Source organism: Daktulosphaira vitifoliae, unplaced genomic scaffold (genome assembly GCF_025091365.1).
Source record: "Daktulosphaira vitifoliae isolate Bord-2020 unplaced genomic scaffold, ASM2509136v1 Scaffold_5, whole genome shotgun sequence".
In the NCBI taxonomy this organism is placed as follows: domain Eukaryota; kingdom Metazoa; phylum Arthropoda; class Insecta; order Hemiptera; family Phylloxeridae; genus Daktulosphaira; species Daktulosphaira vitifoliae.
The window spans coordinates 12,137,733-12,150,762 of NW_026099576.1; the positions used below are offsets into that span (position 1 = coordinate 12,137,733).

At 26.6% G+C, this 13,030-nt stretch overlaps 1 protein-coding gene across 2 annotated transcripts; it reads left to right on the top strand.

The window, feature by feature from the left end:
* Positions 1–266: 266 nt before the first annotated feature.
* On the top strand, positions 267–11,591 carry LOC126908592 (venom protease-like). Of its 2 annotated transcripts, XM_050690804.1 has the most exons (8): positions 267–504; positions 701–931; positions 998–1,152; positions 1,318–1,427; positions 1,489–1,751; positions 1,817–2,001; positions 2,082–2,274; positions 11,506–11,591. In XM_050690804.1, the coding sequence occupies exons 1-7, from the start codon at positions 411–413 to the stop codon at positions 2,250–2,252; spliced, it is 1,209 nt and encodes a 402-aa protein (XP_050546761.1). In that variant the 5' UTR covers positions 267–410; the 3' UTR covers positions 2,253–2,274; positions 11,506–11,591. The 2 variants fall into 2 exon arrangements, with proteins under 2 accessions (XP_050546761.1, XP_050546760.1); XM_050690803.1 differs by lacking the exon at positions 11,506–11,591 and having other exon boundaries at positions 2,082–2,362.
* The last annotated feature ends 1,439 nt before the right edge of the window (positions 11,592–13,030 follow it).

Genomic DNA, 13,030 nt, shown 5'->3' on the forward strand with positions numbered 1-13,030 from the left:
GTTCATACTTAGTAAATCTGATATTAAATTAAATATTATTGATGCAATTTTAATTATATGGATTTAATATGTGAAATTTAAGTTAGTAACTTAATATTATAAAATTAATTTAAATACACGACCTTTGTGAAATTATAGTTAACAAAAAATTGTAAGTAGCAGTTATAATTGGAACAAGGAAACTACAGTGATCACTAAATAGTGGGGGCACTTTAATAATATGTATTCCTTATTTTTTTAAACTCATGTTTATTACTGAATGTATTGGATCGTATTCTATAGTATTAATTAAGAACGTTAATCTGCATGCTACGTTGGTTCAGGAATGTCTTGTAATCTATAATAGCATATACAAAAGCAAACCATTTTCGAATACTTTACTTCCATTCACCGAGTATTTGTAATAAACGATGTCGAGATCAATGATATTTTTTATAATATTAGTGTTACATTTTTTTTATTCATCTACTTTAGGGCAAGATTATTTGCTAAACTTGAATCCAGGTGATAACTTAGTGTATTGAAATTAGGATACTTATATGTTTTAATAAAGCATTTGTTTACCCATTTTATTTTTATTTTGAATTCATATTTAAACCTTTGATTTTTTTTTTTAACAAAACATGTTTTCTAATATTATAATTTATTTTTGCATTTTTATATATTTCTCAGTATTTTATATTTTAATTGTTACACGCAGGTGAGATATGTCTTAAAGGGGAAAATGGAGAGGCTTCCAATTCTTATTGTAAACGTTTAGATAGTTGTCCTGAGGGTAGACAACAAATCGAACAAAGTATTATTCCAAAATTATGTTCATTTGATAGATCACATCCAGTAATTTGTTGTCCACCACAGAGCTACGATGAAAAACCAAGAGAAAATCCATTAAATAATCAGACGAATGTACAAACATACTCTGCTACTGAGAGTAAATATCTAGTAAAAAAATATCCATAATTGTGAACATATAATTGTATAATAATTAATGTTTTAGTGTGTCATCAATATTCAGAATTGATCTATTCATATGAATTAAAACTAACTTTAAAACCACCGCGTAATAAATACATTAAAGTACTTAATTGTCAAGAAATAACAAAATTAATTGTTGGTGGTACTAAAGCCGAGGGTAAAGAATTTCCACATATGGTAATAATACAACATAAAAATAAATGAATTGTTATTACATAAATATTACAGTTAATTAATTAGATAAAGCACACTTTGTTTTTAGGAATTTAATTAGTTTATTATTTTATTTTATTAAAATTGCTTAATTTTATATAATAAAGTTCTGGACTAATAATTGTACAGGCTCGAGTAGGTTATGGTGATACAATTGAACAAGTCATATGGAGTTGTGGAGGTTCATTAATCAGTAATACTTGGGTTCTGTCTGCTGCTCATTGTGAAAAAAATGGAAAGTATGTAGATTTTCATGATAAAAAATTTATTATCACTAATACAATTAATTGTGTTTAAAAGGGCATTGCTTGCCCGTTGGGTACGTCTAGGAGATCTAGATATTGAAAACGATAATGATGATGCCGAACCTAGAAATTATGAAATAATTCAACGTGTTATTTATCCCAACTATCAGGCTCCTTCTTTCTATAATGATATTGCTTTATTCAAGTTAGATAGAATTGTAGAATTTTCAGCTTATGTAAGACCTATTTGCTTAAATATTGATCAAAATCTGAAGCCTCAAAATGTAGTAGCTACTGGATGGGGCCATATAAAATACGGTTTGTATATTTAAAAATTTAATTTAATTGTTATTGAAAAAATAATTCATATTTAAAAATTATAGGTGGACCGTCAAGTTCTCATTTATTAAAAGTAGAATTAAATACTGTTCCAATAGATCAATGCAATATTAATTATTCTTATACTGATTATTCTGATACTCGTACTAAAATAAAACTAGCATTTGGGATACTAAATGAAAGTCAAATTTGTGCTGGCCATACTGAAGGTGGAAAAGATACTTGTGGAGTAAGTTCTTTTGCAATAATTTCTAATTAACATTAAATAAAGTGAAATAATATATTATTAAAATATTCTATTAAATTTAGGGTGATTCTGGAGGGCCTATTCAAATTAAAAACACTAACTATTCATGTATGTACACTCAAATAGGAATAACATCATTTGGAAAATTATGTGGTGAAAAAGATGCACCTGGGGTTTATACTAAAATTTCTAAATATATATCGTGGATAGAAAAGAATGTTTGGCCAAAATAGTAATACATTTCAGGAACACTAAGTAAGTAAGTACTACAAGAGAATAGTTAATTGTTAATCAATTTTTTATTTATTGACTATTGGATTAAATGAACTTTGTACTTCTTTTATATTTTATATCTATAAATAATAATGTTTTTAAAACCTATTACATATTAAATATTTTAAACAACATTTTTTTTTTGCTCCCCAGGCCCATTAAAGGCCCATAGCATTCTCCCTAAAATGAAGGTTATCTTACCCATTGATACTCTGTGAGGAGAGGTTAGAGTCGGTTGTCGGAGAGAGGAGGGCGACTACAATTACTGATAGTGCGCTTCAAACACAATTTTTGCATTAGCAATGTCTATTTAGCAACTTTTGTAGCAAGATACCTTTTTTGAAGTGTAATGGTAAATACAACACTCTAATAATTATTTTAAAACGAATACCAATAAATATAAACGAAATTTCTTATGTTAAAGTTTTTAAGATTAGTGAGTTTTTTTCCACAATTATTTTCTAGTGTACTTTCAATACTGAAATAAAATAAAATTTTATTTTTATTGGAATTAATTATTTAAGGGTAATTTTGAAAAATTACTTGTTACTTTATTTTAAGCGTTTTATTTATATAAATATAAAGAAATCCAGCACAGTGAGGTCACAGCATAACGAGGCGCATCATAGTTGAGACAAGTAAAGATATCTGACAGTGATTAAGATCACAATCATAAAATAAGCGCTTCAATACAAATCTATTAAAATTTAGAATAATTTGTATATTTGTAATTTTACAATTTAGTTCTAATATTAAAGGCTAGGTAAATTATTTGTTTAATTAAAAATGAAGTATTTTATTGAAAAATTGCGATTTTTTTTACTTTAACTGCTGATTTTACATAAATTCTTTTAAGTACAATAGAATAATCGTCGGATAAAATGTTTAAAAAATATTTTAGTACACTTTAAAAGCTTTAATTTGATACAGGTTATAAGTGGTCAGTCGTACCGGAACATTTTTAAAAATCGAGTACAAAAAAAATTTTTTACATGCGAAGGTGGTCTGTTTTAAAAACTTTCTGTCCTTAGGTTTTAGTTTTTTTGACAAAAGTAGTAAATAGATATTTTTAAAAGTTATAAAGATTAATAATAAAAATTTTTAATATGCCATAAATATTTTAGAGAGTCAATAAATAGTGATAAAGCATATGATAATATATAATAGTAAAGGTTAACTAGAAAATGAAATATTATATAGTTTCGTATTTTGCAATGACAAATAATAATAATTTTTTATGGCATTCATTAGAAAATATTAGACTATAACATTTTCTTTATAACAGTTTATTATGACACGGTCCCACATCGCTTCGTGATAAACGGGACCCCGCGACCTTCGCCTCCTTCATCAGACACTGCCTTTCAACGTATATTTGGTAGTTTGACTGATCAAAACCGCGTGCAATACGTCACGTTACAAAGTCCAGATATTGCAGCAATGGCCAACGACGACCCGCCGCTAATATTCGTTGAAGTCACTTTTGTGATACCTTATCGTTTAATATCCGTTTTATTATTATTATTTTTTTGTTAACATCACTAACCGCTCAATCAACACGTCCGAAAGAAGCACGTTGCATGTTAGTTTAACGTAAATCGATTACAATTTTAGTTGTTCAAATCTTTTCTTTTATTGAATGTTTGTATTTCACGTTGTGACCCTTATTATTTGTGCGAAACAATTTTCTTTTTAAAATGATAAACGGTTCTACAGCAGTTAACGCTTACTGTTCTATGTATATTGAGCTACACAATTTCCCAGACAACATCAATATTTAATGAAATAATACGACAATATGCAAATATTATGTAATTATACTAATATAACTTTTTTTATAAATTGGTTCTTATGATAAGTAATTATGTAATTCAATATAATATTTTGTATACAGCAAAATGGTATTAAATTATTACAATTTAATACCATTTTTTACAAATGTAAATATAACATTGTTAATAAGATATTTAAAATATGACAAATTATGTGTATAATCAACAATATATGATACATACATTTTATTTGTGATATTATAGTTACTCAAAATAAGTATTATATATTTTATGGTCGGGGCCGAGCATAAAGATGGTTGAATTACTATGTATTTATTAAATAAAATGATATAATATAATTTTTCTCTCGATAGAAAAACAATGGTGTCTAAAAAATGTTTAATATAATAATAATTTTAAACAGGCATTTTTGTGATTAATTATCATATTTTATGTGTCAATAATGTCTCACTTGTATCAGTAGTTAGATTGTATTAATTGTAAGTCATGTCAATAAATATCTCAAGTAGAATAGGAACCACAAGCACAAACTATATTTTCATATGTGTCTGTGCCACAAGTGTTTCTCTATCTTGGCAAAATAGTCTTCATTTGTATTGATCACACAGGTTACCCACGCAAAGATTGGACTAGGATGGTTAGCTATGTATAAACATTATCGGTTTATTTAATTTTAACAATATTTTATTTTAGTGGTCACTTACTTTTTCTGATTCCCTACTTAATTTCTGCATTCATTATACTTAACTTTAAATCTTATAAATTTTCTGTGAAATATTAGTTTATTTTTGTAATGTATAGTATTTGCCAGCACACTTCTTGCACTAGTTAAAAAGATTATAAGGTAAAAAAGAAGTAAGTAGCAGTGACAGTTTTGTGTCCTGTTTTATTAAACTTAACTTATCTTTATGTATATGAAGTGTTGAGCTTTAACTGTATTCTATTTATTACTCAAATATGTTAGCTATTACAGATTATTATTCTTTGTCACTATTTTTTAGCAATTAGAAAATTCTTTATAGTTATTACATTAAGATTTTATCAATTTTTAATATATTTTTCTCAAAATACTTAAATTTAATGACTAACAGACAATCATTTATAGACTACTGGATAATGAGTGGTGTATATATTATAACAATACAAATGGATTTTTTTTTATGGCATTAATTTCAATATTTAAGTTTTTGATTTATGATATTTTGTTTGTTAATCGGAATTGGTTTCAGAAAAAGGTAGACCGTTTGTCTATAACAGCAAACATAGATTTAAGAAGATTCATATAGGATATTTTCATGATATTGAGTGAATATACGTATTCCTAAGTAATGTGAAGATATGTAATCAATATTTGGAAAGTCGAGAACATCATCAGACATTTTGAAGTGTTGATTGATTGATATCTGGATAAATGAAAGTGTAATGTTTTTATTAATAAGAAAGCCTTTCCATTTGGCCTACCCATCATCAGACGATAAGCTAGGGCTAAATATAGGACCAGCTTAACAACATGTATATTTTTATTTATCCATAACGACAAACATAGAATTTAGTAGTTTCACACTGGATGTTTTTATCATATTGTATCATTATTGGTTTTTCTGTGTATTGTGGTGTTCGGACATCTTGCACAAATGATTGACTGATATCTGGATAAATGAAAGAATGAACTTTTAATTGTATTTGAGGTGTGTCATTGTTTGTTGATTATTTGAGATTAAAAAAATGTCCTTATATGTTTTTTTGCATTCTGTAAAATTATTACAGGCATCAAATATTATAGATTCATAATATTCTGCATTATAATTATAATTAAAATATATCCGTGAATGACATAGTTAAAATCAACGCTAATGAGAAGTACCACTCTTGATGATGAATAATAAACGTTTGGTTATATCAGAAAGCACATGGACCTTTTGAAATGTTACCTTTATTTTCTAACATTAAAATTTATTTATTTAAAATGCTTAAATCTGTAAATTTCACATTGGCTTTTTTTTTTATTAATATTAAAAAAATTTTATGATTCCAATAATTTCTTATGGGGCATTTATATTTCTTGTTAGATTTTTTTGTCAAACTTTGATTAATTAGTCACCAATCCCAATATATATGACCATCATCAGACGGTATATTCGGTCTAAATATAGCATTGTACCATCTCCTCATATCAAACTCTACATTGCATTCGGCATAGTTAGCTTATTGTTTAGCCTGAAACTATATGGGTTTTGATTTAAAATATTGTATTACGTCCATAGGATATCTATAGTTATATATTACAAGGTGACAATTATACAATACGAGGTTTCGATGATTTTCTTTAAATGAGTAGTTAGGGCATGATTGTTGTGTGTTCCACACTCTTTTAACATTCTTCCAGAAGGCGTTGTTTTTATATTTGAATTTCTCTGTTGTAGCATTGTGGTATAGTGAAGTTAAATTTGTATAGTTTTAAAGCTTGCCTTAAAAATATATTTTTTATAATGTATGTCCTGTGACAAGATGGGTCCATACTGTAACAACATGGATTTTGATATTTTATGTGTTGATTGTTAATCAGATCTGATTTCGGAAAAAGGTAGATTGTTTATCCATAACAACAAACATAGAATTTAGTAGTTTCACACTGGATGTTTTTATCATTTTTTTTTTTACGCGCTTTTATTAGCCCATTAAGGGCCACAGCGGCCTCCCCAAAGGAGGAGGTTTCTTAACCATTTATACTCCGGGACGGGTGGTTAGTCCGTCGCCGGAGGTGGGATGGCGACTCCAAATTACCGAACTGATCTCTCGTTCGGTAAATGAAGCCGCCCGTGACCGAGTTTTGAACCTGAGACACTACGCGTCAAGCGCTGCCGCGTTACCGACTCGGCCACACCGTCCCACCATCATACAATATGATAAGTTTTTATCATATTGTATCATTATTTGTTTTTCTGTGTATTGTGATGTTCGGACATCTTGCACAAATGATTGATTGGTATCTGATAATCGTAATTATGAAATTTATTGTTTTCTTGTGATAAGGCGAATTAAAATAATTGTTGGGAAATTAAATATAACAATTAAAATTTAATTTAATTGTTTATTTCTGTGTTTAGTTTTCAAACATGATAATCATGTTTCAAACAAGAAATGCTTTTAGTGCATTCCAATTATTCTTGCGTTCTGTGAGTAAGGAATCGGGGCATTTGTTACAAAGAATGAGGACAATAGAAATCCGGTCTCTTTCATACTGACCACTCTTTATATGACACACCAAAAAACCTAATAAATTACAAAAGAAACTTCAAAGTAGGAAAACCCAGATAACATAAGTTTTGGGTGACAATTGTAGTAATGCAAAAAATAGGCAAAGGGGGTGTTTTTAGGGCATTTTGACCAAGGTTGGATATTTGGGTTAATATAAATTAACTTACTTCTTTTATATATCTTACGTTCAGATTTATAATGTTCCTTTTTAATAAATAAATAAAGTATTGACGCAAAAATAATTGTACTTGATATCGCTTTAAAATATACCGACGACAACACGGGGTCGCGGCTAGATTGATCAAAATAAATCAGATAGAAGAATTCTGAATTCCTTGTTTTGTATTGCTGTAATTTCTTGAGCGAACATTAAGTGTTTTTGTAATGCTTGTATTACATCTCGATTATAAATGCCAGCGGACATTAAGTATTCCGGGGATTTATAATTCCATGTAAATTTAGTTTCAGGTATTAGTATCTGTGGTGTTTTGACGTCAATTAAATGTGGATTGAGTCCAAACCATTCTCCATCTAAGAAGTAGGCGCATGGTAGTCTATTGTTACAAGTAGTTTCTGTTCCATATTTTTGTAATATATGTGATTTTGGTGTCATAAAAAATGATTGATTTTGATATATGACAGGTAACTCATGAAAACAAGTATCTTTTTTTGCCAATTCGACTGGAACTGGTTTGCATTTCATGAGGTAGATGATTTCTCCACTAGATATTGCCATACAACTAGGAGTTTCACACATAGCATAAGCAAATTCTGCTAAACTGTATGAGGCTAGAGATAACTTTTGCATTAATATTTTTCTTTTTATGTTGCATTGTTTTGTTGCAATATCAATGTATAAATCATTTAATGATCTTACAATATGGAATTCAACCCAAACGAATTTTGTGTTGACATATGAAATTAAGTCCGTGTGTTGAGGAGAAATGGTTTTTAATTTAAAGTTTTCTAAGTTTTGTGTCTGTGTTACAATGTATAATTGAGGATGTTCTGTTTGTATAACATGTATAGCACAGGCTTCAATGTTTTTTTAAATATTGTAATGCAAATGAAATTCCTTGTGTTTCAACAAGGAAGGTCCTTGTTTCATCAGTTGGATTAGAAAAAGATTTTGATTGAATCACTGATGCTGGGCCGTCATAAAGAACAAAGTAGTCCAAGTCACAGTCTTGAGAATTTGTGTTCCATATAACTTCACCTTTAGAGGAGTCAAAACCATATGATTCTGAAAGTGTGAATCGTACACCATTTGGTAATATTATAGAATTTTCTCTGTAGTTTGCTGTAGCATATCCTTCTGTTAAAGTGATTTCATATTTTTCTTGTACTATAGCTTTATGAAATGTACCTCTATTATTAATAAAAGTACCCTCACAGTTGCCTTTATGGTCAATGGATCCAGCAATTGTATACGAAGCTCGAGTTGTATGATTAATTTTTAATACATTATGTATTATTCCTCCTAATGGTAACTGATAGAATAATTTATTGTGTATCTCTTCGCATCGTAGGGTACCTAGTTCTGATACCTCTGAATAATAACCATCAGGAAGAGCTTGTAGATCACTAAATGTAGAATATTTAAAAATTAAATAATCTATGGATATAAGACAGGTTCTGTAATAAATGGTGTGTGTTTCTGATTTTTGTAATAATTTAATTCGTTCTATTCTCATTGTTTTTGTTGGTCGTGGCTTCTCATATTGTTCTACTGAGAGACTACTAAATGACGTTATGTTTAAATGGTTTACTGAACAGTCGTATGCAATAATTGAGTGAGTTTCAATGAATATGGTCAAGAATATGATTGATAGTAGCAGATTCTTGTTTGCTTTTTTTTTTTCTCCTTTTATATAATATAAAATTAGAAATGTATACAAGTTTAAAATTAAATTTGATTTTAAATTAATTCATGCTAAATATGTTTATAGGAAAATTTTATTTTATAGTACATTTATTGTTTTATTGTGTAAGGTGAATTAAAATAATTACTAGGAAATGTAAATGTAAAAATTAAGATTAAATTTAAATATGCGGTAATTGATTTGATTTAATAAATATATTGATAATAGAGACGAGATAAGGATTGTTTGTAATTATATATCTATTGCTGAAGACAATAAAAATTTGTATTTACAGATTGAATTCCATAAATAATATTTGTATATATTTTTATTATTATTGTTATTGTCATCATATTTATTACATATGGATTATGTATGTGCATTGGTGCTTTATAGTATGAGTGAATAGAAAAAAATTATGGAAGGAAAAAATGAATTCGTTTTAATCATTCCTAGAAAATTGAAAGTATTTATAAAAGAATGATAAAAATGTATAAGTTATAGCTTTTTCGATTGTAATGATGTCATATTTGCGGATGACATTTTTATAATCTACTGTCTTATCATAACTCCATGCTTCTATTTCATTTAAAGAATTTAAGCTGTTTTGATATGTGAATGCTCATGGATCTTTAGAAACAGATCCCTTTTTTTCAGTCATTAGGTTATATTTATTGAGAATGCATAAATCTGTAAAATGTATGTTAACTTTTTTTAGAAGTATTAAAAAAATTATGCGACTCCAATAATTCTTTGTATTGATTGGGCATTTATATTTATTAGATTTTTTTATCAAACTTTTACTACTTAGTCCCTTCTCCCAATATATATGTCCATCATCAGAGGGTATATTGGGTCTAAAAATGGCAGTGTACTATCTCCTCATGTCCAATTCCACATCGCATCCGGCATAGTTAGCTATTTCTGTGGCCAGAAACGATATGGGTCTTGATTTAAAATAATATATTACATCCTGAGTCCATTTATAATTATATCTTGTGAGGTGATAATTATGTACTACAACCTTTCGGTGATTCTCTATAAAAGAACAGTTGGGACATAATTGTTGTGTGTTACACACTCTTTTATCATCCTTCCAGAAAGTGTTTTTTATGATATAAATTTCGTGACAAGATGGGTCCATATTTCCTCTTAGGTAGCTTGTTTAAAGATCGTCAATAATTAAAATATTGAAAGTGTAACTCTTTCTTTTTATTGTGTTATTTTTCACACACAAAATTTATGTAATATATCTTTTTAAATAAAGTTTATACTCAAAATAATTATATTTTAATATCGTGTTAAAGTATACCGACGACAACACGGGGTCGCGGCTAAATGATAAAAATTCACTTGACAAGAGAGCTCTGAATTCTATATTGAATTCAGAACTTCAAAAGTAAAAAGGTCGGTCTTTCTGAAATTCAGCGCCTTTTTATATTATATTTTTAATTTATCTATCTATCCCCTATCTTGGGATGTTGTCGTCAGCGCTTTTAGCGATTTTTAGTTTATTGTGTTAAAGTGGATATAACATGATAATTATTTTAAGATATGATACATAGTATTATAATAATCAATTTAACACATATATACATATCTGATAGCTAGTACAACAGTGTATATGTTATGACAGATAAATTAATTATTTGTTTATATACAATTAATATAAAATATTTTTTTCGTTGGTAAATGTTTGATGCGTAATGCAAAACATTAGTCCTATTACAACACAATACAATTATTAAAAAATTAAATACTATATATTATCACATTCGTTGTTAATAATTTACCTTTTTTATTACTTTTAGGGCGACTTTTTATTAAAAAAGAAATAGTGTTTTTGATTTTCATAAAAAAATTATAACCTTACTTAATAAAACTTCAGTTCCAATATTTATTGATACTAAATTAAATAGAAAATTTAACTGTAAAAATATCACTGAAAATTAGATGTTTGTTTTTATTAATAAGAATTTCTTTGTTTCATTTAAATTTAATAATAGACACAATCATAAATAACAAATGGAATATTGGTCTAAATGGCAAGTTATCTCATTTTATAAACTCTGAACACAATAATAATTATAAATTACAATACAATCATTCACAATTGTATAATATTTTTTTAATTAAAGTAGCAATTGAAATTAATTTTTCCAAATTTAAATTAAAAAAATAGTTTAACACAAAAAGTATAGTTAAATAGCAAATTGAAGAAGGTATCCAAACAATAACTTTTAATTTTGTAACTTTAACATTACTCAATTAAACAACAATAAATTATATTCTAATTGTAGATATGAAAATACAAATAAGATTAATGAACTAAATCGTTCTTTCATCAAAAGAAAAACAAATATTAAAGACAATAGAAAATTTCCGANGCCATGAAAATTATTTACATTGCGTCATTTTTTTTTTTTATTATTATCAATGAAAAATGGTAAAACCTTGATTAATAAATATATAAAAAAAATATTTACAATAATAAATTTATAATATATTTATTGTTAAGATTAATTAACAGTGCACATTATATTATTTTTTTGTTCATTATCTATAATTTATAACTGATTATAAATATAGAAATCATGCTAAAGCTAAATGTTTACATTATTTAAATGAGCCAATGATTTATCAAAACCAATGTTTAATAATTGTCACACTTATCTACATGTAACAACTTAATGTTTCAAAATGTAATTCTATATTCCACATCATTGTTTTATCAAAAATTAATATTGTATAATTAGTTCATAACACAATTTATTTTGTAAAATAAAAAAAACTTACAATTTTAAAGTGAGTTTCAACAATTCAAGTCACTCTACATAAAAAATTAACAACATTGAAGATAAGCTATTCATACTAGTAATGGTAATAAAATAGTTTGACAATTATCAAATGAAAATTGCAGAATTATCAGCATTTGATATTTTCATTAATCAAAGTACTATATCATATTATATGATACTTGTACAACAAAAGTGAATAATACACACATTGCTTTTTACGAATAATAAAACACAAAATCATTTGCTTCAAACTTGCTAGTTGTCACTACATCAAGGACACTATCATTCAAATGATCGATCAATAATACAAAAAATTACAATAATACTTAATTACAATAAATTCAATGATACAGCTCCATCGACTACCTAAAGATCTAAAATGTCGAGCAGTAATGTGAAAAACCATACAGTGTACAATTCAAGAACTATGTATGAAGTTAATTTCTATAAGTTTTTTCTGACAACATTATTAAAACGACTGACTTTTTGTTTTATTGACTATTACTATGTATTAAGAGAACATGATGATTTTCAAAAACAACTTCAGATTCATTACAAACAAACTTTATATTTTGTTTTCTTTGTTTTAATCGTTGTTATAAATTTTAATCTTTTTTTTAAATATTATGTCTTGATGTAATAATAAAAAATACTTTAATTGTTTCAATTTATATTAAAATAATTATAATTCTACTATTTAATATTTTATTTCGAATATTTTTAAAATTATTTCAACATTTATTTGTAACAATTATAAATTGTATAATATAAAAACTAAAGATAATACTTTCATAACATCAAAATATTGTAATAATATTAATACATATTGTTGCATAAAAAAATTACATCTATCATTACATATTGCTATTTATGAATTTATAGAGAATTTTTTCAAATTTTAATGAATGTTACAAAACAAAATTACTACCTTAAAATTTATGCAAGAACTTCTTAACTTATTATTATTTGTATGAATTTGTCTTTTCTTATTGTATTTTAGATTATATTTTATAAGAACACATTAGTC

Coding starts and splice junctions, on each gene's coding strand:
- LOC126908592 (XM_050690804.1), top strand. CDS start 411: ATGTCGAGATCAATGATATTTTTTATAATATTAGTGTTACATTTTTTT. Junction 1,428..1,488: donor CATTGTGAAAAAAATGGAAA/GTATGTAGATTT, acceptor TGTGTTTAAAAG/GGCATTGCTTGCCCGTTGGG. Junction 1,752..1,816: donor ATGGGGCCATATAAAATACG/GTTTGTATATTT, acceptor TAAAAATTATAG/GTGGACCGTCAAGTTCTCAT.